The following is a 25,067-nucleotide window of genomic DNA, read 5'->3' on the forward strand; positions in this document are numbered from 1 at the left end:
CATTGAGAAAACAGACAGGCGGCGTGACGTCCCGGGTCAGGCCGAGTGCGGACCGGCGCTACCAAGGCGGCAGGGAGGCCCGGGGACGCCGCCGGGGCCGAGACCGCGGGGCCCGGGGCCGCCGCCGCCCGCCCGCCGCCGCCGCCCGCCCGCCGAGCCGCTCTCGCAGCCACCGCCGCCACCCGCGCCCCCCGCCCCACCGCCGCCGCGCCGCAGGGCCTGCCGCCCGCCGGCGGCTCCCCCCTCGCCGGCGGAGGTCGCGGGAGCCCAGTTAAAGGAGGCGTGTGTAAAGATTTTGCAATGTCCCTGCATGGTGTTGTAGACTTTCCTAGCAAAGAAACCGGCTTCGGCTTCTTTAAAATCCCCGACGACTCACCTGATTAACCTGCCTGCGGTTCTGAGCTGACCAGGTAAAGCAAGCCCCCCCCTCCCCATCCCGCACCTCTGCGAGCTGACATTGCATCGGGGGCATGTTTTTGCTTGGAGACGAGCCGCTGCCAGAAGCGCTCCCCCCCCCGCCCCATTCCACCTTCAGACCTTGCCAATTACACTTGCTCAGAGTCATTCCCCCCAAAAAATCAGCTTCGTAAAAAGCCGCACAACAGCACCGGCCGCCCGGGGTTTAGTGGTTCTTGTCTCTCGGACAATTTATTTTAAATTATTGGCCCGGGGTGGGGGCTGGGGGGGGGGGGGGAGAATGATTTTTTTTTTTTTTTTTTTTGGGTGACAGATCCTACCCGAGCAGGTTTTGTCCTCCCCCCGCCTTGCCCAGGGTCAGGAGTGCCGGGGAAGTGACGAGGCTTTAGGCAGCAAGAGTTTGGGGCCGGGGTCCCGGGGTGGCTCTGGCGGTAACGAGCGGGGAAGGGGGACCGGACTCTCAAAGCCGGTGCCTGGGCGCCTGTGACTGTGGCGGCGGCTGCTCGTGTCGCCCTGCCTCCCCCGGGGTGCCCGTGCAGGAGCCCCGAAGTGTCCCGGCTGCGGCGCGGCCCGGGCAGCGGCGGGGCCCGCCCGCCCCGGCGGGGCGAGGCCGGCGTGGGGGGACCCGTCCTCGTCCCCGTCCCTCCCCCGCCGCCCTCTCATTCCTGAAACACTTCTGCGAGCGGTTGGCGGGAGGCGAGCAGGCCCGGCGGGAGCCCCGCACGCCGGCCGGGGGGCATCGCTGCCGCCGGGCGGTCCGTTATCGCTGTGCCCGGCGGGCTGGAGCGGCGGCGGGGCCGTGCCGGGCGGCACGCGCTGTGCTGTCCTTGTGCCCTCCTGTCGGGACCCGCGGCCGCGCAGGGACACGCACACACAAAGGCAGCGGGGCCGCTGGCACCCAAAATCGGGAGGGGGGAAGGAAAGTGTGGGAAGTCAACGCACTGCTTTGCCCGTCCTGGTGCTTCACCCTCCCAGCTCCGGCCGTGGGGGGGGCGGGGGGGCGGTTAGAGAAGTGGTTGCATGTGGGAGTCTGAATGTGACCCGGCAGCGAGGAAATTTTCTTTTCCTTTTTTTTTTTTCTTTTTGTCTTTTTTTTTTATTTCCCCCTAAGCATTAACGCTATGAAGGAGCGAGGGGTCTTGAGGTATATTTTGAAGTGCTGCAGGGGTTGCGCTCAGAGTACTTGGTCTAGTTAATATGTTTCTCGTGATACAGAAGAAGAGAGGACTGCATTTAGGAGATGACTAAATAATGGGGGAGGCAAGTAAAAATGAGTAGAATATAAAGGAGAGGAAAATGAAGGTGAATGGTAGTGTGGGAAGGCAGGCACTGAGCAGCGTGGGTTTCTCTCCTGTAATTCCCCCCCATACCTTCCCCCCAATCCTGTCTTTTCATACCATAAGGAAACTCTAACAGCAAACATAATCCAACAGAAAAACAGATGCCCCCCCCCCACCCCCCTTCAACCTATCATCATCTGTGGCCAGGAGGGAAATCTGAATACCCTTTGTATAAAACTCCAAAGTTTTAAGCATTTATTGGCCAGTCTGTCTCAAATACAAAGTATAAAACTTGCCTGATACATGTTGGTGTTACTTCCCTGTTTAATTTCAGAGGACAAAACGTTCTGGTGTAGCATACCTACCGTCACTTTCAGAATGGGAGTAGTTTACAATATAACCTACATTAGATTATACATGGTGTGCGCGTCGCATTTCCACTGAAAATAGCCAAAGACTTAGAATGACGAAGCGACTCGTGGTTATGGTCTTCCTTGTCTTGAAAGCATCAAGGTAGCCATGGTTCTGCATGTTGGAGGGGGGGGAGTGTCTGTGGTGTGAGGGGTTTCATGTTTGTACAGGAATCTGGCAGGTCTCCTTTTAGAGGACTTTACAGTTTAAAATGTGCCGGGGGCAGGAGAAGGTAAACATGACATTCAGTGTGCTCATTATCAAAATAAGGAAAACAAATGGATTGCATTAACTGTGTGTGCAGTATCACAGTTATTCCACAGTATTTTGTCAGAAATTAAAAGGTTACTGCTAGAGTACTATATCCCTATCTCCAGCCTGGCACCACTTATTACTGCAACGGTATTTCAATATTAAGTGATCTTAGAGATATTTCATCTTTCATTTTGAATCCTGAATTTGAATCAGCATTAGGATGTCAGGGCTGCGAGATAAGGTATAACAAACTAAGTAGACAGCTGAAGGGCTCCTGGTGAAGGTGTTGCTGAGAAGGGTATCTTGGGCTGTTCACAGTAACCTTGTTTACAGGGACATTTCCATTGCAACCTGAATTTCAGCAAGAGGCTGCCTGGACTAATGCCTGCGTGTCTGAAACCCATCACGAGCGTCTTTTGCACTCTAAACCTTCTCTCTGCCTTCCGTGCATACTCGCAAAAACTTTTCTGGAAGGTTAGGATGATTTTCTGATATGAAAATTAAGATGTTTTCCTAAGAGGAACACTGCTCTTTGAACTCATGTACATTAGCAACACAGTATTCATGAGGTTTGATTTTTTTTTTTGCTTCTCTGATGTGTCAGGATCAGTGGTTACACCAGTCTTTTTAACTTCACGTATATGGCTTTGATTTATTATATTTAAGTCTCGGCAGTTTTGAACGTATTTTGCAGCACGTGAAGTCAGTTCAAGTCAGAACGTGAAAAGGTGCTTGTAACAAGGAACAGTTTTGTTGTGATCTGCTAGTTTTTTGTTTTCTTTTCCTAAAGCTGTTCCAGGAAAATCACGTGCATTTAGCGAGTGGGTGCTAAATGCCAGTAGCCACATTGATGAAGAAAAATGCTGCTGAAATACTTTGTAATAATAAATAGGATATGTAATGGTCAACCACAAGATAAAAATTTTACGCGGTGTTTTTATGGGTCTAAATTGGCTGCATTGTAAACCAAGCTTACTACTCTATTAAGTCATCAGAGTTTTCAATTATTTAAGATTTCTAGTCAAGCTATCTAATATAGTCCTCGTCGTGCATATCAGAAAATTGTACATAAGGTTGTAATTCCTTGTTGTTGGTATGTGAGGGCTTTGTTGCGGAGGGGGGTTTAATTTTGACTTATCAGGACAAATATTATAAAGCATGCACCCGGAAAAATCATACAGAAATAGCCCCAGTCCTACGAAATGGGGATAGTTACGGCACTGAAATGTACCTAATACAATTTGAGATCCACTCACTAAGAAACCTTGACAGTATCTGCCTTGCAGGTACCCTGCGTTTGGAAATACTGTATCTCCATTTAAATGCAGATCTTCCCTTTTCTCCAGGGGGCAGTTGGGGAATCTTTCGATTGAACCACCGGTACTAGAAAAACTAACGGGAGATTTACCCATGAACAAGAGACCCTTTCAAGTCTGCCTTTTTGAAATAACGATTATAAAATTTTCTAATATCGCAAGTTTATATTGATTTTTGAATGCCTTTTCAAAAGTAACAGGAAAGGAATAGCGTCTTTTACTCAAGGTAGGCCAGCATTTGCACGCTTGTTTAGCAATCTTAAGAGAGATAACAATTACAAATAAGTTCTTTGTTTTTACATGGGTATTGTGTTTGCATGTGAGTTTCCTCAGATGGACAGAGCAGTCTTGCTTTGATTTTGACCTAGATTCCTCCTGATTATTCCTGTACAGCTAGTACCTGCTTATTTCCCACTGAGAAAATAGGAGAACAACTGTTGATGCTATCTAGCTGGGGCTGCATGGGCAATAGGCACGCATGTTCAGTAATCTCCCGTCCTCCTCCAAGGCTTCGTTAGTAATGGATAAAAGAGCGCTGCAGTCCAAAGAGGGTGCAAGCCAATATTTTCCCTCCTGTGAATTTTCATTCTTTGAGGGTTTGGTTCAAATGAAGACAGGAAAAAAAAATGGATGGAATGAGTGTATTTGTTTCTGTTTCCAGATTTGGCACACAAATTTTGCACACTTGCAGGGATGAACAGGACTATGTTTTATTTGAAACAAGTCTCAGATCCAGCTTACTCCATATTTGCTTGAAACTCAGTGCCAGTAGGTGTCAGTCCTCCTTAGAGGGGCTCGTCTCATCCAGTCCAGTTCTCTATATTGTTTGCCAGCTGTCTAGTTTGTGGTGTAACCCCAGGCATTAAAAGCCCAGGAGGTGGGGAGCAGGAGTTCCCTGTTTGGGGTGAAGGCAGCACAAACTACCTGGTACAGAGGAGCTAAAAGATCACGACCTTTTCTATGCCGGGTGCCATGTGCTGCACATGTTCCCGGCTGCTCTGGTCTCCCCACCATGGGCAAGGGTGCTGCCCGGGGATGCTACCCTTGTCCCTGTGCCAGAGCCATGAGGTTGTGGAGGTATCATCTGTATTATGCTCACCTGTTAATGCCATATAACCCATTGGCTTCAGTACGCTGGAGAAAACACTCACTTCAGCCTCTGCGTGGAGTGCAGGCAGATCTGCAAAGTCCAATCTTACGTGCACCAGCGTTAATGGCAGAGCTCCCATTCAGCTTAATTGATATTCCTATAAACATCTGCAGGTTTGTGTTTCCTGTGGAAGCTACAGCTGGGTGGACTTCTTAAATGAATGTTTTGCATATTGAGGTTGAAAGGAAAGTTGAGCCTGATACATTAACTTATCATCTGTGTCGTTCTCTTGACATCAGTTGGATTACTACAAGCATATATGACGAGATTAGGTGCAAGGTCTTCACACACACGCTTTTGTTAGCATGTTGATCAGTGGAGATGTTACTTCCCTGAAAACCTTGTTCTAAGTCAAGCCTAGGCAAGCACAAAACTGCACATGCATATACAAGTTAAGCAGGGCCTATCCTTTATAATGCAATTTTTTTCCTTTAATATCTGAGCAAGATCTCTTATTATAACTCAACCATTAGGGGAAAGAAAATGAAACTTTTCTCAAACAGCTTTTCTGTTGGGGAATCTAGTGGCAGTTGCTTTGAAGCATGTGTAATTGATTATCATACATTTATTTTAAAAAGGAGACATAACAAGGAATCTAACATGATATTTTGGAATATATCTTCTCCTCACAATGTTCTTGAGGGAAATGTAAGGTTGCAGGCATCATTTCATGCCCTGTATGTTTTTGAACATAAATCAAAGAAATTATTGGAGAGTTATAGATGTTCATAGCAACTGTAGCTATAATAAACACATGCAGTATGTATTTTCCAAGCTATTTTGTATGGGTAAAAAGCTGAAGCTGGCATTTTGTACGAACAATTCAACTTAATCACTGAAAATTTATTTCCTAGTTAGCGTGGATTACCAGCGTAGCATGAAGTCGTACACCTTGGTTTAAGTTCATCTGGTTGTGAAGCCTCGGTTAAAATTGGGGAAGAATTTAAATTGGATCTAGACACCTTGAATGAATTATTCCAAATGTCAAATTTATCGTGATGCCTCCACGGTCATATTTACATCTATATTCTCACCTATATTGGTTTCAAAGTATGCTGGATACTTTAGAGAGCAATTTTAATTGTACACATAGCACAAAATGTGGGCATAGTAAATACAACAAGAATGAGAATCCTGAACGATCAGGTAGTGCAGAGCTGCTGATGAGACCACCACCTAGTTTAGGCATACAAATTTTTTGATGATTGTATCAGTTTTGGTTTAAAGTCCTAATGGATGAAAAGGGAGAAGCAACTTTTATGGAGGAATTTCAGTGAGGAGAGGGTAGCCACTCAGGGTATGAGGATGAGGAAGGTGTTCCATCCAAATGCATTAAAATGCTAAAAAGAAAATCCAGTAGTTACAGTTAATGTGCATATGGACAGACTGGGGGTAGGACACACTCAGAATCTGTGCAGAGATCAAACAGGTCTAGATGAACTGAGTTTTGGACTTGATATTTAAGCAAAATCCTGAGTGTCTAAATAAAACAGGTAGGGTTTCTTGGAGTCTGGCCTTCCAGGTGTTTTCAAGTACAGCTCTCACTACACTGAGTGCTCCTATTGGGTTCAGAGATTGATTGGTAAAACCAATACTACTATGGAAATTTTTGAGACTAGCTAAAAGGTTTGCCTTTTACAAGTGTCCCTGTGTTTCTGCTGGACTTCTGTTTTATGGTGGTTACTTTCAATCATTCCTCTTTTATTACAAAAGCCAGAAATCTCTTTTTAAAAGAGAAAGCTGGTCTTTTATTACTTGACTCCTGGAAACAGGGTTTTAAAATATACAACAAATATCCCGAGATTGATGCTAAAACTGAGAATTTGCTCTGTTTTACTCATTTGTAGTATTAGCCTTAAATGACTTCTTCTTGATGATGTCTTTGAATTTTAAGACCTGCATTAATTAAACAAGAAGCTTTCTAAATTGTTACAGCTGGTGGATGTCAGGAAGGCAGGGCATGGCCATCTTGGGCACCAGTACTAGTTTAGACTTCCAAAGAGGGGTTGGTTTCCAAGGGCCACCTTTTCCCCTGGGGATGAGTGGAGGAGCGATGGAGACACAGAGCTTCTGACATCGTGTAAGCTCGCGTTTGGCTTTCCCTTCTTTATTTCTTACCTAGCTCTTGCTCCCCATCCTCTCTGAACATTTTTTGCAGCCTCTCCTTAGTAGCCAGGCTGCTTTACCCTGTCCTCCGAAGCTTGGAAAATGGACTTTGAATTGTTACTATGCTCCCTGCTGTATACAACTCTGCGAAAACAAAATTCAATGAGAAAATTGGAGAGAAAAGGGAAGAGAGACTGTTGCAGGTTGAGGTATAGCTGGGAAGACTGGGAGGAGAAAGATTTGGCAATTCCTGTGTGTCTCGTGGTTGGGATCAGTGTATACTTTTACAAAAGAAGGGAGCTGAAGGAGCTGTGTCCCTATATCCATATTGACCCAGCTGTGATGGATGGGACAGGATTATAGAGGAGAGGTGAGGACAAGTGGAGTCTAACCCAGAGTGGACATCCTCCAGCCTTGACAAGCGCCAGCTGGGCTGTGTGGGATAGGACTGCTGGATACAGTCGGATTACTGCTCTCGTGCTGCATTTGTGAGTCTCAGCCTTTCTGCGCAGACGCTTGGGTATTTAGAGGCTCTTGAGGAGGAAACTTCATTCACTGAAATTCCTGCTTCCACAGGGATTTTTTTTTACTTGTCTTAAATTAGTGCCTTGAGTTCCATTTGACAAAAAGAGCTTGTTTTACTCTGTGCTGAATTTCTAACAGGGAAACAAAAAAAACCCCTCTCCTGCCATATTACAGTCAAAAGAGACCAGGTGCACAAGGGTAGAGAGCGAGGTATGCGGAGCCCGGGCAGCAGGCTGGGCACTGGAGCACAGAGAGCAGGCAGTCCAAGGTCCCGGCCCTTCTTATGGCACAGCTGGGAACTGGCTGCACAACCTCAGGTGTTAGTCCTTTACCTCTCTCCGACATGCAATCCTTGTCCTGCAGCTTAGGCGACGGAGGCACAGCAACTGTGCTTTTGCAACATGTGTTAAACATGATGGTGCCGGTTTAGGCATGGAAAGGTGAGGTGATGTGTTGGAGGTGACGCAGTCAGTGAGCCCAACCTCATAGCCAGGTTTTCGATTCCCTGCCTTGCACTGTCTCTCCAGGGAGAAGAGCAAGATTAATCCTGATGGTGCCACCACACGCTTTCATTTCTCTGACATGACACAGTCCAAGGGTGGACAGGATCCTTCTCCCAAAGGAGAGAGGCAAATTTGTGTGCAAGTGCATGTTGGATCAGTAAGGTTACCCTGCTATAAACGGTGCCTACCTTTTATAAAAAATATTTTTGATGTTTTACTTATGAGGTTTTGTTTGTTGTTACTTTTTTTAATTGAAGGGAGGTGAGGATCTGAAATATGAGTGTATCTGAAAATTGGACCACAAACCCTCATATTTGTGCTTGCGAATGTGTGCGCGCGCGTGTGCAACGTGCATATGCACGCTCGGATGTTGTATACGCACAGGATCTCAATTATTTTGTTGTTTGAGTCACAGAGCATGCTGTCTTGTCTGTCAGTTTTGGTTTCTGCCCTTTGGAATAAGGTTCAAAATATTAAAGAAATAACACACAATATACTAGTAGCTAGAATAGTCATAGCGCCTGAGGGGAAAAGAGGGTGGTGAATAATCTGTTTTACAAATGCCCAGAATAAAACCCTAAACTCCTCCTAACCAAGCTCTGCAATGTTGCACTTTTAAAAGGGACTCTTTTAAATTTTGTTTCTGAGGTTTGCCATTTATCCTGGAGAGAGAAGTAGGTCCAGTTTGGAAAGCAGCGTGCAAGCTGTATGGACACGCTCTGACCGTGTGCGGGGGGAATGTACGGTCCTGGTTATTCTTTGAAGAATCACCCTGGGCTAAATGGTGAAACAACTAAATCCAAATTAATTATTGATAATTCTTCAACATCAAACATGAGGATGTGTTTGGAGTATTACTTCCCAGTTTAAGAGCTGAAATAGCGCTAGCAGATGTATTGTTTTTAAACATTGCTTTTCTGGTCTTACTAGTTTACTTGGACAGCAGTAAGAACCACAGAAGCTGATGCAGGTTCTGTGTGTCCCTGGTTGCTTCTGGAGGGCTGAGGCAAGAGCTAAGGGGGCACTAACAGATATTCGGAGTCACGCTGGGACTTTGGGTCAGAATACCAAATTTTGCCAAATTTGGGGTGTTGTGCTCTACGGTTTTAGTCCAACAGGGGCCATGCTAAAAGACTTTTGATAAGATATTAAATGAAAGCCCCCTCCCACCCCCAAAATATTTTGACTTTTACTTTGTATTAGAAAAAAAAAAAGCTCTGAGAAGTGTGTGACTGGTGCAAGGCAGGCTCGGGATGAATTTAGAATAAACAGGATGCCTATTGCATTTAATTTAGCAATTCTAAGGCAGAAAATTCTTTTGAGTGCAGCTAACAGCTTCCCATCTGCAAATGCCACAATCAAGACAAAGCAAAATATATTGTGGCGAATTCTGCAGTTCACAGTCGTGACACAGTCAAAACCTGCTATTACAGTGAGGGAGACTTCTGCCTGTTACAGTGAGGGAGAGCGCTGCTTGTGTCATGACTGCCTGGGATGCAGGATTTCAGAGCAGCGTTAATAAAAGTAATACAATAAATACACGGTTCAAAAGTCCTGCAGGACATGCAGCAAACGCCGGAGATTCGAACTGGGTGAAGTTGTCAAAGGTTGCTTTGCTCTCCAGAGCCTGGCAGTAGCTCCACTGAAATGTGATGCCATTGGTTTTCAGCAAAGGTTTCTTTCTGCAGGGCTGCAAACAGAGATCAGCTGCTACTGTGTATACACAACTAGGGAGCAAATCAAGCAGCACATTTAAGCAGCCTTTTTAACCCTGAGACTTTCCAAGATTTCTTCTTCACGCAGGAAGTTTCCTTTATATTGTCAGCTGTAGCACTTTGCTCATGTAATGAGAGCAGAGCTAGGATCACTGCTGCACGGTAGAAAGACTTCCTTAAGACATTTGTCCTTGAAACTGCACCAAACTCTTGGAAGAACCCAGAACCTGTAAGTATGTATGATATAGGCAACAATAGCACGGTGCAAAGCTGCAATCAACCATTATACGATATCTGATTAGCAGGGCAGGAGGGATTTTTTTTTTTCGGATGCTATATTACATTCATTTTCAATTTGTTCTAAGGAAACAAATCAATTCGGGCTTCTGATACAGTGACTTTGCAGTAGATGAGCTGGTAGTAATATGTTTGATTTAACTATTTGTTGCTCTCATGTACCTTGTGGGACAATTATTGTAGCCATCAAACTATAGAGAACTTTTCTTATGTATTTAGGCATTTTAAAGGATTTGGGGGTCCATCTTGCAAATAAGTTTTTGCTTTGCTTTTTGATTTTGGCAACCCCACCCTACGCCAAACTATAAATAACAGGACAAATGGAGTTAGTGTGTATTGTTCTTTGGTAGCAGTAAAATATATTTGTTTGCAGGCTTAATTTAGTTGTTAACAACGTTGCACTGTTTGGGGTGGTTTTCGTCTTAATTGAATTCTACTCAAGGCTGTCTGTTTGGTGTTTTACTACCTTGTCTGTGTCTGTTTAAGTTACTTTGCTGGGACTGCAGTCTGGTTAAACCTGTATTTAAGCACTATTTATATTCTGAGCACATTTCTGGTAAAATAAGTGTTTGAGATTTTTTTTTTTTTAAAGCCTTAAACAGTATGGTTTTATTAGCAGTGAGCGCCAGAGAAGGCACAACATGGATGAATGTCAGACGTAGACCACATAACCTAAGTCTTCCGTGCACTCAGTCCGATCCGAAGGTGTCCACTTTTGCAACTGCGACTAATAAAAGCCTTGAGCTCTCCTTCAATAAATTTTTCATACGCAATGATACTTCTGTTTATCAGATTAATTTCTCCCAGGTTAGCCTGATTGATAGCTGGATTGTGGTTTCTTAAGAGCTTTCTCCATGAAACCCCACTGAAGAGCTGCATTCCATTTAACCAGTGAATGTAAAAACTGGTAACCATGGATTCAGCCACCACTAACTGTCGAGAGCAATGACTTGTTGTAAACAATACAAATGAGCCAGAATAGCAGAAGCAACCAGACATGAAATGATTTTAATAGAAATTACGGTAAAGGTCATGTGATACTGTATTGGCTTGAATTTAGTGTTAAAGGGAAAGTATTTCAGTTTTTCAGGTTTGATTTACGTTGCACATCTCCACTGGCTTCACATTTGCGTAAGACCCCCAGAAGGGAAAATGAAGCAGTTCTTTCGAAATGCCTCTGCTTAACTGCATGTTGTGACTTAGGCCCCGATCCTGAAAATGTAGGAATAACTCTAATCAGTGGGATTGTTCATGTACTTAAAATCTAGTATTTGTAAGTGTTTGTAGGATCAAGGCCTTTCTAGGTAAGTTAGTAACAAAAAAAAAATTATATTCTAAGGACATAATAACCTGTCACTAAAGATAAATCATGGAAATGCAAGTTTTAATACTGTTGTGTGGTTTGGTTGGAGATTTTTGTTTGCCTGTTTTGATAACATGAAAACAAGTTATTTTTATCCCTTCATTTTTAAATGTTATGACTTTCATTTCTTATCCACCATTCCTCAAATCCTCTTCCTAATTTATAGCCTCTGTTTTGGAGAACTGGTAAACCATAGTGTCGGCTACTGTAATACAGCATGACGATAGGCACATGCAGATCGCATGAGCAGTCGTCTGTCCTATCTCAGGAATTTCCATCCCTACAAAATCTTTGCTGACTCCCAGCTGTCACATGGCTGTCACTCACAAATTCTAACCATAACCAAATCCTCCTCCCTGGGCACGCGCTCACCAAACCTCTCTACGTACATATAGACACAGGCACAAATGTTCCTGCTTAAGCGCTTTCTCTGCGTAAATGGGTCTCTCCCCAAAGCCTGCTGCATTCCACTAATGCTTCTCCCTTAATGTGTTCCTGGGTGCTACTTCCCCGCTGCGCCTGCGCTGTTTGTGCTCTGTTAGGAGGAACCTGGCATGGGAATAGCAATCAGAAAGAAATGCAAACAAAAATAAATTTGCACATTGTTTAATATAACAATTCAAATCAGTGTGAATGTAAATTCACAACTTTCATGGCCCCCTAAACCTCTCAAAAAAAATTAACCCTTACTGTTCTGTAGACAGCACTGTCACCTTGCAGTATATTGACTTACTGTTTTGTGTATTTACTTGTCGTAACATATATATTATTTGGAAAACTTCAATTATAAGAGTCCTAGACTGCAACGTTGGTTATTTCTATGTTTCTAGGTTACTTCTGTATTTCATAGATGTCACTTATGATTTATATATTTTTCAGCCAGAAGTATTTCAAACAATTTCTCATCAGTCTTTCACAGCTGACCTGTCCCTATCAAGCACAGGCTGCAACTAAATTGCATAGGTAGATACAGGACAAATCCTGCTATCCCTATTCTTCTGGGCTGCAGAGGGGGCGATTGCTTGTGTGAGTCAGGAAGGTAAGATTTAGCTTATACATAGATTAACAGCAGGCAAAAATAGACTGACTTCTACTGAAAAGAAATACTTTTGAGAAGTAAAAGGAAAGCTCTGAAACAGGAATATTTGAAAAAAAATCTGCCAAATTGCAAAATATTTTGTGCTGCTTGGCTGTGTCAGTGTTAACAGTGTATTGGGGTACTCCCGTAAATCAGACCTATAAGTATATTAATACTTTGCCGAAAGGGAGGAGGTGGCTGGCAGAAAAGATACCACTTTGACTTTCCTGTGTATCCTGGGATGAATACAGAACTGAAAGTAAAATGCAGGTGAAAGCACAGGGAGACTCGAGACCAATATCCAAGTAAACTGGGGAAACCACTGGGGCAACGCTCTAGTGTTGAGGTAGACTAGGAGGCCCCCCATCCCCCTGGGGTGAAATCGGTGTGCTCAGCTCGCTCCCTGAAATGCCTGTACACCAATGCGCGCAGCATGGGGAATAAACAGGAGGAGTTGGAAATCCGTGTTCGGTTAGGGGGCTGTGATTTAGTGGCAATCACAGAGACTTGGTGGGACGCCTCGCATGACTGGAATGTGGTCATGGATGGCTATGTCCTGTTCAGGAAAGACAGGCCACTAAGGAGAGGTGGTGGAGTTGCTCTTTATGTGAGTGAGCAGCTAGAATGTATTGAGTTCTATCCAGGGGTGGATCAGGAGCGAGTTGAGAGTTTGTGGGTGCGAATTAAGGGGCAGGCTGGCAGGGGTGATACTGTTGTGGGTGTCTATTACAGGCCACCAGATCAGGATGAGGAGGGTGATGAGGCCTTCTACAGGCAGCTGAGATCAGTCTCCCAATTACAGGGCCTGGTTGTCGTGGGGGATTTCAACTACCCTGATATTTGCTGGGAGGCCTACTCAGCCAGCCATCCTCAGTCCAGGAGGTTCCTCCAGTGCATTGATGATAACTTTCTGATGCAAATGGTGGATGAGCCAACTAGGAGAGGAGCGCTGCTGGATCTTATCCTCACTAACAAGGAGGGTCTGGTTGAAGCGGTGACGGTTGAGGGCAGCCTTGGTTGTAGTGACCATGAGATGGTAGAGTTCAGGATCTCATGTGGCAGGACCAGAATAGCTAGCAGAATCACAACCCTGGACTTCAGGAGGCCCAACTTTGGCCTTTTCAAGCAATTGCTAGGGGAAATCCCATGGGACAGGGTACTAGAAGGTAAAGGGGCCCAAGATAGTTGGTTAGCATTCAAGGACTGCTTCTTCCGAGCTCAAGATCAGAGCATCCCAGCAGGTAGGAAGTCAAGGAAGGGTACCAGGAGACCTGCATGGTTAAACAGGGAACTGCTGGGCAAAGTCAAGTGGAAGAAGAGGGTGTACAGATCAATGAAGGAGGGGCTGGCCACTTGGGAGGAATATAAGTCTGTTGTCAGAGGATGTAGGGAGGCAACTAGGAAAGCTAAGGCCTCCTTGGAATTAAACCTTGCAAGAGAGGTCAAGGACAACAGAAAGGGCTTCTTCAAATACATTGCAGGTAAAGCCAACACTAGAGGCAATGTAGGCCCACTGATGAATGAGGTGGGGGCCCTGGAGACAGAGGATAAAAAGAAGGCGGAGTTACTGAATGCCTTCTTTGCCTCTGTCTATACTGCTGGAGGCTGTCCTGAGGAGCCCCGGACCCCTGAGGCCCCAGAAGAAGTCAGGATAGAGGAGGAATCTGTCTTGGTAGATGAGGGCTGGGTCACGGACCAATTAAGCAATGTGGATGTCCATAAATCCATGGGCCCTGATGGGATGCACCCGCGGGTGCTGAGGGAGCTGGTGGAAGTCATTGCTAGGCCACTCTCCATCATCTTTGCTAAGTCGTGGGCAACGGGAGAGGTGCCTGAGGACTGGAGGAAAGCGAATGTCACTCCAGTCTTCAAAAAGGGCAAGAAGGAGGACCTGGGGAACTATAGACCGGTCAGCCTCACCTCCATCCCCGGAAAGGTGATGGAACAACTTGTCCTTGGTGCTGTCTCTAGGCACATCAAGGGTAGGGGGATCATTAGGGGCCCTCAGCATGGCTTCACCAAGGGGAAGTCATGCTTAACCAACTTGATAGCCTTTTATGAGGACGTAACCCGGTGGATAGATGATGGTAAAGCTGTGGATGTGGTCTATCTCGATTTCAGTAAAGCGTTTGACACGGTCTCCCACAGCATCCTCGCAGCTAAACTGAGGAAGTGTGGTCTGGATGATCAGGTAGTGAGGTGGATTGTGAACTGGCTGAAGGAAAGAAGCCAGAGAGTAGTGGTCAGTGGGACAGAGTCCAGTTGGAGGCCTGTGTCTAGCGGAGTCCCTCAAGGATCGGTACTGGGACCAGTAATATTCAATATATTCATTAATGACTTGGATGAGGGAATAGAGTGCACTGTCAGCAAGTTCGCTGATGACACAAAACTGGGAGGAGTGGCTGACACAATGGAAGGCTGCACAGCCATTCAGAGAGACCTAGACAGGCTGGAGAGTTGGGCGGGGAGAAATTTAATGAAATATAACAAGGGCAAGTGTAGAGTCCTGCATCTGGGCAAGAACAACCCCATGTACCAGTACAAGTTGGGGGCAGAGCTGTTGGAGAGCAGCGTAGGGGAAAGGGACCTGGGGGTCCTAGTGGACAGCAGGATGACCATGAGCCAGCAGTGTGCCCTTGTGGCCAAGAAGGCCAATGGCATCCTAGGGTGTATTAGAAGGGGTGTGGTTAGCAGGTCAAGAGAGGTTCTCCTCCCCCTCTACTCTGCCCTGGTGAGGCCGCATCTGGAATATTGTGTCCAGTTCTGGGCCCCTCAGTTCAAGGACAGGGAACTGCTAGAGAGAGTCCAGCGCAGAGCCACGAAGATGATTAAGGGAGTGGAACATCTCCCTTATGAGGAGAGGCTGAGGGAGCTGGGTCTCTTTAGCTTAGAGAAGAGGAGACTGAGGGGTGACCTCATTAATGTTTTTAAATATGTAAAGGGCAAGTGTCATGAGGATGGAGCCAGGCTCTTCTCAGTGACATCCCTTGACAGGACAAGGGGCAATGGGTGCAAGCTGGAACACAGCAGGTTCCACATAAATATGAGGAAAAACTTCTTTACGGTGAGGGTGACTGAACACTGGAACAGGCTGCCCAGAGAGGTTGTGGAATCTCCTTCTCTGGAGACATTCAAAACGCGCCTGGACACGTTCCTGTGTGATATGGTCTAGGCAATCCTGCTCCGGCAGGGGGATTGGACTAGATGATCTTTCGAGGTCCCTTCCAATCCCTAACATTCTGTGATTCTGTGATTCTGTAACCACACTGGCCTCCTAACCATGGGCTCATTAGGAAGCATTAGTAATTCCCACACCCCTTGAAAACCAGGTGGGGGATGTTTGAATCATTGTGCCTGGCAGAAGAAACTAAGTTTCAATCTGGAGAGAGAATGCAGTGGTCAGGAAGGAAGGAGTGCACTGTGGTCCCATGGACTTCACTGGCATGGGACAATGGGCAATTTTCCTTTGCTCAAAGTGTCTTCGGCATCTTTATGATCTGTGACATATGTGCTTGTGTACTTTCCTGTATTTTGCATCAAATACTGATTTTGTAATGCAAAACTTGCAGGAGTTTAGTGGGTGAGCTGCCAGAACTCTTTGCCCATCTGCAGATAGGAAGAACTGGGACGTAAGTCCCCTTGTTTCTCTCCCAGTTTGTAAAGTTCAGGTGCTGGTTGATGAGAAGCTGCAGGAGACAGACCAGAATTCACAGTTGAAGCAGAGCTCTGTGAAGATGTATCTGAATCCCCAAAATGGAGACCTCAGTGTTTTACCCATAGAGAAATCTCAGTGTGTGCAGTCAGGCAAATGTTGCAGTGCATACTTGGGGACTAGCAGAAATATTTACAATTAAAATAATTAGTAATAATTAATGATATCTCCCTTGTAAAGACAGTAATATAGAATAATAACAAAAAGCTGTACTTCGTGATTGTAATTCTAAACTACTACTTTTATGCAAAGACCACTTTTGTCAGGTAGATATTTTTTATATACGAGAGTATTATATTGGCAGTCCTGTCAACTAAATTCAAGTGGTAAAAGTACAGGCACCTTTAAAAAAAACAGAAACAAAGCAGCCTTGATATGGAGGTACCAGGTGTAGGTAATATAGGGTAAACTGGTATTCTTGTCTACTCACACTTTACTACATGATTGAGACAGCCAAGGGCGCTGCAGGTAAGTGAGAAATAGATTGGTAGCTTTTGTCAGGTGGGCTTCTGGCTATCAGGAACTGGGCTGGAACTACTTAATTTCATGGAGCATGACAAACTAGTTGGTCACTGAATGACAGAATATTGTTCTTTGAATTATTAACTTATAAAACAGTGTTTTATACATTTCTGCTCCTTTCTAGCTTTACCTCTCTGCTGGTGTGGGTAAGTGAAGTTTTTTTGAGGACTTCTATAGTAATTTTATCTTTTGAACATTTCCAAATGCACTTCTTCCCATGGGCTATTGAAGACCCTTGATTTATGGGTTATAATGTTCTCCAGGTCAGCAAAACTGTCATGGGGTCTAAAGACAGGACTGTGATCTGTATCAGCTGCATTAACTTCCCATTAACTTTCTGTGACTAGAACACATCTTTGATTATTCTGCATTATTCCTTTGTACAAAATAAGGTCATTCTCTGTGTATTTTAGTTTTAACAGAACCAGACTGTCACTGACCATCAGCTTTTGCATGCATAGACTCTCTCCTTCCTGGCAAGGCTTTAGGCCCAGATCCACAAAAGGATTAGATGCCTTAAGTGGGACTTAAGTGGGATTTAGGCATTGAAAGCCCAAACTGAGATCCTCAATATCCCCACTGAACTGCCACCTAGCTTTAGAAGTTGCCTAACCTGTGTGAGTGCCTATGTTTTCAATATCCAGCTTTCCCAGGTGGCCAAAGATCTGCTTTGGATGTTCTCAAGCACTTCCATCCTGACAGGGTTGAGCCTCTCTGCTCCCGTCTTTCCCCCCACATCCCAACAGACTTCAGAAAGCACGAGCTCCTCTGGCAAAACAGTGGCTTTCTGTGTGTGATGTATCTCACTTTCTCCAGCTGTGTCCTTGAAGGAAAGGACCCTCCAGTAAGTTTCTTTCAGGAGCAGCCTGGGAACCTTGAAAAAGATATCAAAACTAAGAAATTTGAGTATCACTGCTTGAACATGTAAGTCCTAGAGAAGAAGTGGGACTTCAGATGTGTGTGGCCTTTGTTGTCTCCTACTGGCAGTATTGGACTGTTCTCTGCTTGGCAATGGCCGCTCGTCAATTTGCTGGTGCTGCACGAGACATGGGGGTAACTAACAGGGCTGAAGGCTCCATTGCATGGGCAGAGCATTTGAAAGTTGGGTACTGGGATGCGAAATTATTGCTGCTAGATGTTTTCTTGGAGAATCCAGGCCTTTGTGTTTTGTAACAGCAGTTTTGGGGGGAAGCACTTCAGGGGGGAAGAACTCTTTTCTGCAAGAAGTCACTTAGGGTTTCACCTGATTCTGTGATATATGGCAGATATTTTGGTTTTTGAAAGCCAGACTTATTGGGGTGTTGTGTTGTGCACACCTAGAAATAATAATCACTTTTTTAGGGCTTCAGTCTCAAGAATTTCTGGAGCTGCGGCTGGATTGATAGCTGTCTCGCTCTGCAGAGGCCAAAGCAAATAATGTCTTGTTAGTAGCTGAGTAAGTGGTCCTGTGCCATCACTTATTTCTCAGCTGTACTCGTGACATTTTGTGTGTTCTCAGCCATGTCTGTTGTTTGTTTAAATCCTGCTCAGTTCCTTGATTTATCAGTTTTCTGTAGACTTTTGTTCGAGTAGTCCCAAATGCTATCCTATTTCAAATAGATGCATCCTTATCAGCAAATAGTCTTTCATCAATAACTTTAACTCTTTCACGTAACTCTGCATATGTTCACTTTGACCTTCTGTTTTTTAAAATATTGGATTTTTTTTTGAGGGGGTAGTATTTAGGAAATCTGTTAGAATTTATCCTGAATCGTTCTTCTTTTTATGCAAAAGTTGTACAGGCATTTGCCTTTACCTTTTCTCCCCGTTAACAGATAAGAGCATTTTTCTTTTCCCCCCCTTTTTTTTTCTCCTGAAAGAGAGAACTTTTTCTCAGGGAATTCCTAGTTTTCTAATTTGTCAAAGATAGCTGGACTGCATGCAACCTTAATGTTATTTATTCTTGCTTTTGATTTATGTACATGTGTACAATCCTGAAAACAACAGAACATAAAACATATTTGTATAGAGGTATAGCCTAGAAACTATACAAGCACCAAAAAAGATATACTCTGAAAATTTAGAAACTGCAATCATGAAAAGTGTATATAGTGAATAAACTTTACATGTAATAACAAGTGCTATGTGTATTCCTTACAAAGCCCAGTTGTGTTTATATTGAGGTAGCTAAAATTTGTAGGACTATCTATGATAATGACATCTTAATAGCTAAGAATATTCTTCATGTCTTTTTAAAACTGATACAGGGAGATCTGTTATTTTGGTGGAGAGTATATGTTGTAAATTAATCTGTAACTTTCAATCCACTAACTTTGTGTTTTCAGAATAGCATACTTGAATTATTATATATTTATTTTGGTATTTTAATACATACAAACATTGGCTCCTAAGCACATCTTTCATAATTTCATTTGTACTTTTGAATTATTTGTCACATAATCTCACTGTGGCATTTGAAGGACAAACAGTTTCGTAAAATTTGTTAGGGGTAGTCTCGTGAGTGATTCTGTCTTGCTGTTTTACATCTTGTTACTGCAGAAGATCTGCTCCTGGGCTTTCATGAAGACAGCTGTAGGTTAGACAGAGTGAGAAAATGGTGCACAAATTAGGTATAGCACAGTAAGGTGATATAAAGAAACCCGTTGCTGGCCAGTTGCAGGAGGGAGCTGGTATTGTGAATGTTAAATCATCATACACAATGAACGTATGACTAGTGTATGGAACCAATTTTAGGTATAGGAAGTTCAGCAAATATTGTGCCTTGGTGGTTGCCAGATCACTTGTGTGCTTGCTAAATCCTATATACAGCACTTCCATTTGCTAGGTTACTCATTGAGCTTTTAATAGTCAACTTAATTTTAGTTAAGGTTCAGTTTAGTAACTTGCAATTAGTTGAAAATATTACCAGCATTCATCTGGTAAACCATATCACGTACGATATGCACATGCATGGTACATGCGGAGGTAAAAGATAACAGATCGATTCTGATGGATCCCATCGTGACTAGCTTTTAAGGATAAATTGCAGAACCTTTTAATTATTGGGGGTAACCTTGCAGAAAATTGAATCTTGAGTTTGCACATAGGAGGAAGTTTGGTCTCTCCCTTGCTTACCATCACTTCCCAATGCCGACAGCAGCTCCATGCGCTGGGGTCCCCAGCTACCTGTCAGGCTGCAGGCTTCATGTCAGTGCCAGTGACATACCGCTTCTGAGGTGGGCTTAGAGCCATCGTAAAAGCAAGAGGTCTTATTTTCGGGGCAAGCTTCTGAGCCTTGTCCTGCTTATTTGCTTTGTCTCTCTGAGAGCAGCTGAGGTACAGGAGGTAAGTCTGCTGCTGGACTCTTTTTAAGGCATTTTTATGGATTGTTTTATGGGTACAGGTAAAGGACTACAGGTGCGATTTTTTTGCCCTCATATAAAATGTAGATATGACTTCAGCCAGCCAGGTTGTGTCCTGTGAAATTAAATACTGGGGACAATAACCATAACTGAGGATTAACTTGGTAATAAAGGCAAAGGTACAAAACCAAAATGCAACAAGAGGATGTTTTTTCTTTTTTGCCAAGTGAATAGGTTAAAACGTATGTGTCTGGCTGACGTTGCTGGAATATGAAGGCCCGTATGTTCCCACAGGACGGACACCACAAGTCTCGCCCTGTCAACTGTGCTCATGTCTGAACTAGGATTTCTCAGATCCATAAATACGCAAAACGCAGGTGTCTCTGACAGAGTAAGTAGAAATTGTGTAATAAAGAAGGCACAAGAGCATATGCTGTCTTTATCATAATTGTGTCCCTTGCTCAGAAGTGAATGCTGGATACTTCTGTGTGGAGTGAAGTTCAGGACTGTATGCGCCGATCAGTCCATTGGGCTACAAGTCATTGTCTTGCAACCGTTTTGTGTGTGCAGGGTCCTATCCTGGTTAGAAATGTGCTGATGTAAGGAAAGGTAATACTATTTTTTTGCCATAGAAATCTAATGCAGAAAAGGTGAGACTGGCGATAGGCCCCTATTGGGTTGGGTGAAGAGCAGGCAGCAGAGAACTCTGATTTACAGGAGGATGTAGGTAAGTGAGGATCTTTGCATATGAAATCATTCTTCAGCTGTATGGAAAAGCATACAGGATAAAGTCTTGGCTTTGCTGAGATCAGTGGGAATCAGTCTTCATATCGTAGGTTCTGTATACTCCTGCGGTGCTTTTCTCATCAGTGACAGAAACCTCGCTACAGACTTCAGCAGAATCCTCACCATCACATTAGGTTTGATCTTTACAGGAAAGGTATCACTGCTAGTAATATTACGGAACAAAAAAATACTTCTGAAGACAGGGATTTTAAAGCTTTCTATTTTATATTTTGACCCTGTTATTTTGAGTGATACCAGCATAGAAATTGAAATGTCTGTGGGGCGTTTTGCAAAGCAGGGCAAGAATGTTTTTTTCCCAGTTTTTCCAGTTACAGGAAACTGAGGATCAAGATTTTGAATGCTAATTGTAAGAGGCCTCGAAAAATATCTACCTTGTAGGAATATTTATTTGTTTGTAAAGTATGTGAACTCCTTGACAGAAAGGAGCCATATGAAATTCCAGGTGGTTATTCCTCTGTGACAGAAGTCTGTATTTAGGCTTCTGTTAGTCTCCTTTATTTATAACAAAACCTTTGAATATCATTTCCAAGATGTTCAGCTATCAGAAATGATGTGATAATGACGACAGAGGATAGGTCATGAGTCTGCAAATACGTGTGAGGAGATGGTGAGCTTAACCTACCAGGTGAAAGAAAGGTTAGTATAGCAACTGCATAAACACTTCAAAGCATGCACCTAGTTTGCTGCACTAACTTAATTATCCCTGCTATAGATATGTTTGACAAACATATCTATAACCCAGATACTGTTACATCTCAGTGGGAAATAGCAGAAGGCTTCTGTTTGGTTGCCTGTTGACCAAATCCTTCCTTCTACTTCCTTGCATTACCCTTTTCAAGGACTTTCCCTGCCTCTTTGCTCATTTGATGAACAGAAACTTACCCCTTTCTTTTCAATGGTGGGAAATATTGTAAGATGGGGAATGATGCAGCCTGATGGGATAGGTGTAAAATGGTTTTTAAGCAAGTCTGATGAGGATTTAATCTTATTTTAATCAAATACTGCCTGACCCAACCAAAAATAAGCTTTTATCACTCATGCTGAATCAACCGTATTCTGCTGTCAGCACTATTTCTCAGCAAGCATCTTGCATCCTCTGTGTAATACTACAGAGTGTTTTTGAGCATCCCAGTGTTGTTGACTTTTTCCACAAACAGTGTGATCTGAAATGTAACGAGGCAGGATTACCCCAGCACTTCCATGGCACAGATACACAAGCCGGTGCCCTGTTCTTTGACACTAAAATATGGCCTGCTGTTGGCAAGCTGTGGGCTTTTGTAGGCAAAGACCGTGGGGAACTTTTCAGCTTTTTAATCTTTCTGCTCTGTAAAGTCTGTTGTGCAGGGAGGTACAGTTTTTAAACGTGGTCATTTTTAATTCCTGTCCCTGGAGTCTGTCTGACAGTTTGGGAGCGTGGAGGGTGGGAGCGGGCTGAAAAGACAAGCTGAAAACACAGGATGTATATATACATTAACATGGAGCAAAACAAAAATAAACGAACTTAGGTGAACACAGAGGGGATCTGTTTTAGGGCCACTCTTAAGGCCTATTTTAGATGGCCTGTGGTGAAAATCATTAGCTTAAAAAGCTGCTATTTATGTCTCCTTTGAACTGAGTTTATGCAAACTCACTCATTAGCCAGCAGGTCTAACTGGAGAGAATGGAGATAAAATTTTGGTAGATTTTTTCCTTTTTGTTCTGAACAATATCTTTTTCATTGCAAACCTTAAAAGAAAAAAGTAGCTTTGACAAGTGTTCTTTTTCCATACACAGTTTTATATTAGCTACCTCTCTTGCTCAGAAGCCCATAGGCATTGATATATGCTAAATATAATTTATTCAACAAAGACTTAAAAATCAGAAATGTGCTTTTATAGGTGTAAATCTGGAATTTATCCAGTGTCTTCTGAGGTGTTACTGTGGATTCCCACTTTTGTAGCAAGGATCAAAACTTGTTTGTTGACAGTTTTCTGATCTGAGAGTGCAGGTGAACATTGGTATGTTTTGTTGATGCATTTTGCTCTCCATACTGATTTTGACAGGTCATGCTGAAAGTAACACTTCGAGCTTTCCAAATTTTTATTTATTCCATGCTGGCCATTTTAATTTTGTTATGAAACCCTACTTCTGTGATAATTTCTGCAAGCTTGTCTCTTTTGGAGGAAAGTGTTGACTTTTCCCTATTTCTAGCAAACTTCTTGGTTTTCTCTTGGTTTCCTCTATCATAATAATTTTTATTTTGTCTTGATGATCATTAAATCTATTTTTTCCTTTATACATGGAACAGAATATAAGTTTTGAGAAGAGGCATTTATAGGTTGATTATTGTCTGCTTTCCTACTGTAACTGAAAGGAAGATTGCATCTTACATGAAGTGTTACTTGTAGTAGTAGCTAGAGTAGCATAGGGTGCATTGTGAGCTATTATTTTTAAACACAGAGTGTTTGAAACAAGGTATTAAAAACAATCAGTGTATAGAAAATTAAGGGAAAACTATTCCTTTTATGACGTATGCATCTTTCCATGTCAACTATAAGAGAAGTGTGCTCATACCTGGAGGTAGTGATGGAGTCTGATGGAAAGAGCAAATGCCTGGGAGTGAATGGGTGGGTCTCATTCTGGTTCTTCCCCAGTCTGCACAGCTCTGTAAAATATTTTGAGATTTCTGGATGAAAAGCATTATAAAAAAAGCTAAACGTTATTTAACCCTGCTTAGTTAGACAGTAGGCTTCAGTCTGTATTATTTTCTGGTTTGTGTGTTACATGAATAGTGTGTGAAACTGCTAGGAGAGCTTTTTGTTCTTGCACACTGGCTCTTGCCTTCGGCCTCTTTTTTTTTTCCTGGCTTAATCACGTGTTATTGGGTGGTAAAGCATACAGCAGCTACTGGTGCAGTAAGGAGGTGCGTAAATAGCAAACATGTTGAACCGTGAACAACAACTAGTTTTTTGGACACCTCTGGAAGAGCACTGACCCTCTCAGTATGTACTGCAGGGAGATGACAGGTACCCACTGTCCCATGATTGTCCACGTAGCTTCTTCGGTGTCCTGCAGTGTGCTTCCTATCCCGTTCTGCTAAAAGGCCGCTCTGTCCTCTCTAAGCAGCTACAGGAGACTAATGGATAGCTTCAGAGCCCCATCGATGACAGATCTGTATTTATGGCTTTATTAGTATATGTGCCACTTAAAAACATAACCTCTAGGGCAGGACTTCCAAACTGCCACCATCACAGAAGGATCTTTCCTGCTGTGCAATGTAATGACTGCAACAGACCTCTCTTCTCTGCTGGACTACGCACAGAGGACCTGTATAGCAGTTCAGGCAGCACATGCTGCCCAAATACTTGTTTTGCCCTTTCCTTTGGGATGAAGGCAGCAGGCTGGATTTCTACATATCAGTACGTAATAGCTTGCTTGGTACAAGAAACGTACAATGTAGCTGGAGAACCTTGCTCTAGAAAAAGTCGGTAACTGCAAGTGAAGATTTTTAAAAGTGGATCGCTAATCTGGAAAAATTGTATGTATTGTGTTAAAGGAAGTCTCTGAGCCACAAATAGATGGATGTTGGGAAGATTAGTCTGGGGAATTGTCACTATATGCCTGCCCCATGACCTTCACTAAGCATTTGCTGTTTGCCACTGTCCCAAACAAGCCTGTAAGTGTAAGTGGCCCTTTGGTTTCACCTGCTGTGGCCGCTCTCCTAGATACAGCAGAACACAGATGACCATGAATATGTATGTGCGTGTATGCGTGTGGATAGCTGAGTGGACATTCACTGTGAAATATGTAGCAGTGGGGACATTAACTACATCTCTTCATAATCCCTTTTCTGATAGTTTCTCTTAGAGTTATTTTTTTTCTGGCAGTATATGAAAATGCTGCTGACTACTTTGCACTTGAGTCAAGCAAATACAACAAGCTTATTTCTCTCTTGTTGCTCTTTGGGTGTCTTCTGTAGTGAGAACTTGAACTCCTGCAATTCTAGCCCTGTATTTGTAATTCAGTGTGTATGGTCACCAGAATGCCATGGGGTTTTTATTATTATTATTATTGTTTTGTTTAATTTACTTCTTGGCTAGTCCACAGCTGTAAAAATAAGGCCAGGCTGTGACAAAAAGAGATGACCTAAAACTGATGTTAAATAAATAGTCTCCTGTTGCATCAGAAATGGAGACTGGCCCCTTGCAGCTTTAATGTCTCACAGAGAGGGGATGATGCTTCCCTTCAGTGTGGAATGTGAATGTATCGCTTTTGTGAATGGCAGAATAT

The 25,067-nt window shown here is 43.5% G+C and overlaps 1 protein-coding gene across 12 annotated transcripts in view; it reads left to right on the top strand.

Annotated features, from left to right (window-relative positions):
• The first annotated feature begins 282 nt into the window (after positions 1–282).
• The window catches only part of ESRRG (estrogen related receptor gamma), a 389,904-nt gene continuing 365,119 nt past the window's right edge, over positions 283–25,067 (top strand). For 5 of the 12 annotated variants that reach the window (XM_068400512.1, XM_068400562.1, XM_068400553.1 and 2 more), the window contains exon 1: positions 283–410. Coding sequence is in view for 3 of the 12 variants with exons in the window: in XM_068400484.1 (XP_068256585.1) it covers positions 9,810–9,907 (98 nt within the window). In the remaining 9 variants the exon portion in view is untranslated. Of the gene's footprint in view, positions 411–9,672; positions 9,908–20,313; positions 20,383–25,067 lie in introns of those variants that run through there. The other 7 variants (XM_068400484.1, XM_068400476.1, XM_068400493.1 and 4 more) reach the window with 4 other exon arrangements.

The sequence above is a fragment of the Nyctibius grandis genome, chromosome 1, assembly GCF_013368605.1.
Source record: "Nyctibius grandis isolate bNycGra1 chromosome 1, bNycGra1.pri, whole genome shotgun sequence".
NCBI lineage: Eukaryota > Metazoa > Chordata > Aves > Nyctibiiformes > Nyctibiidae > Nyctibius > Nyctibius grandis.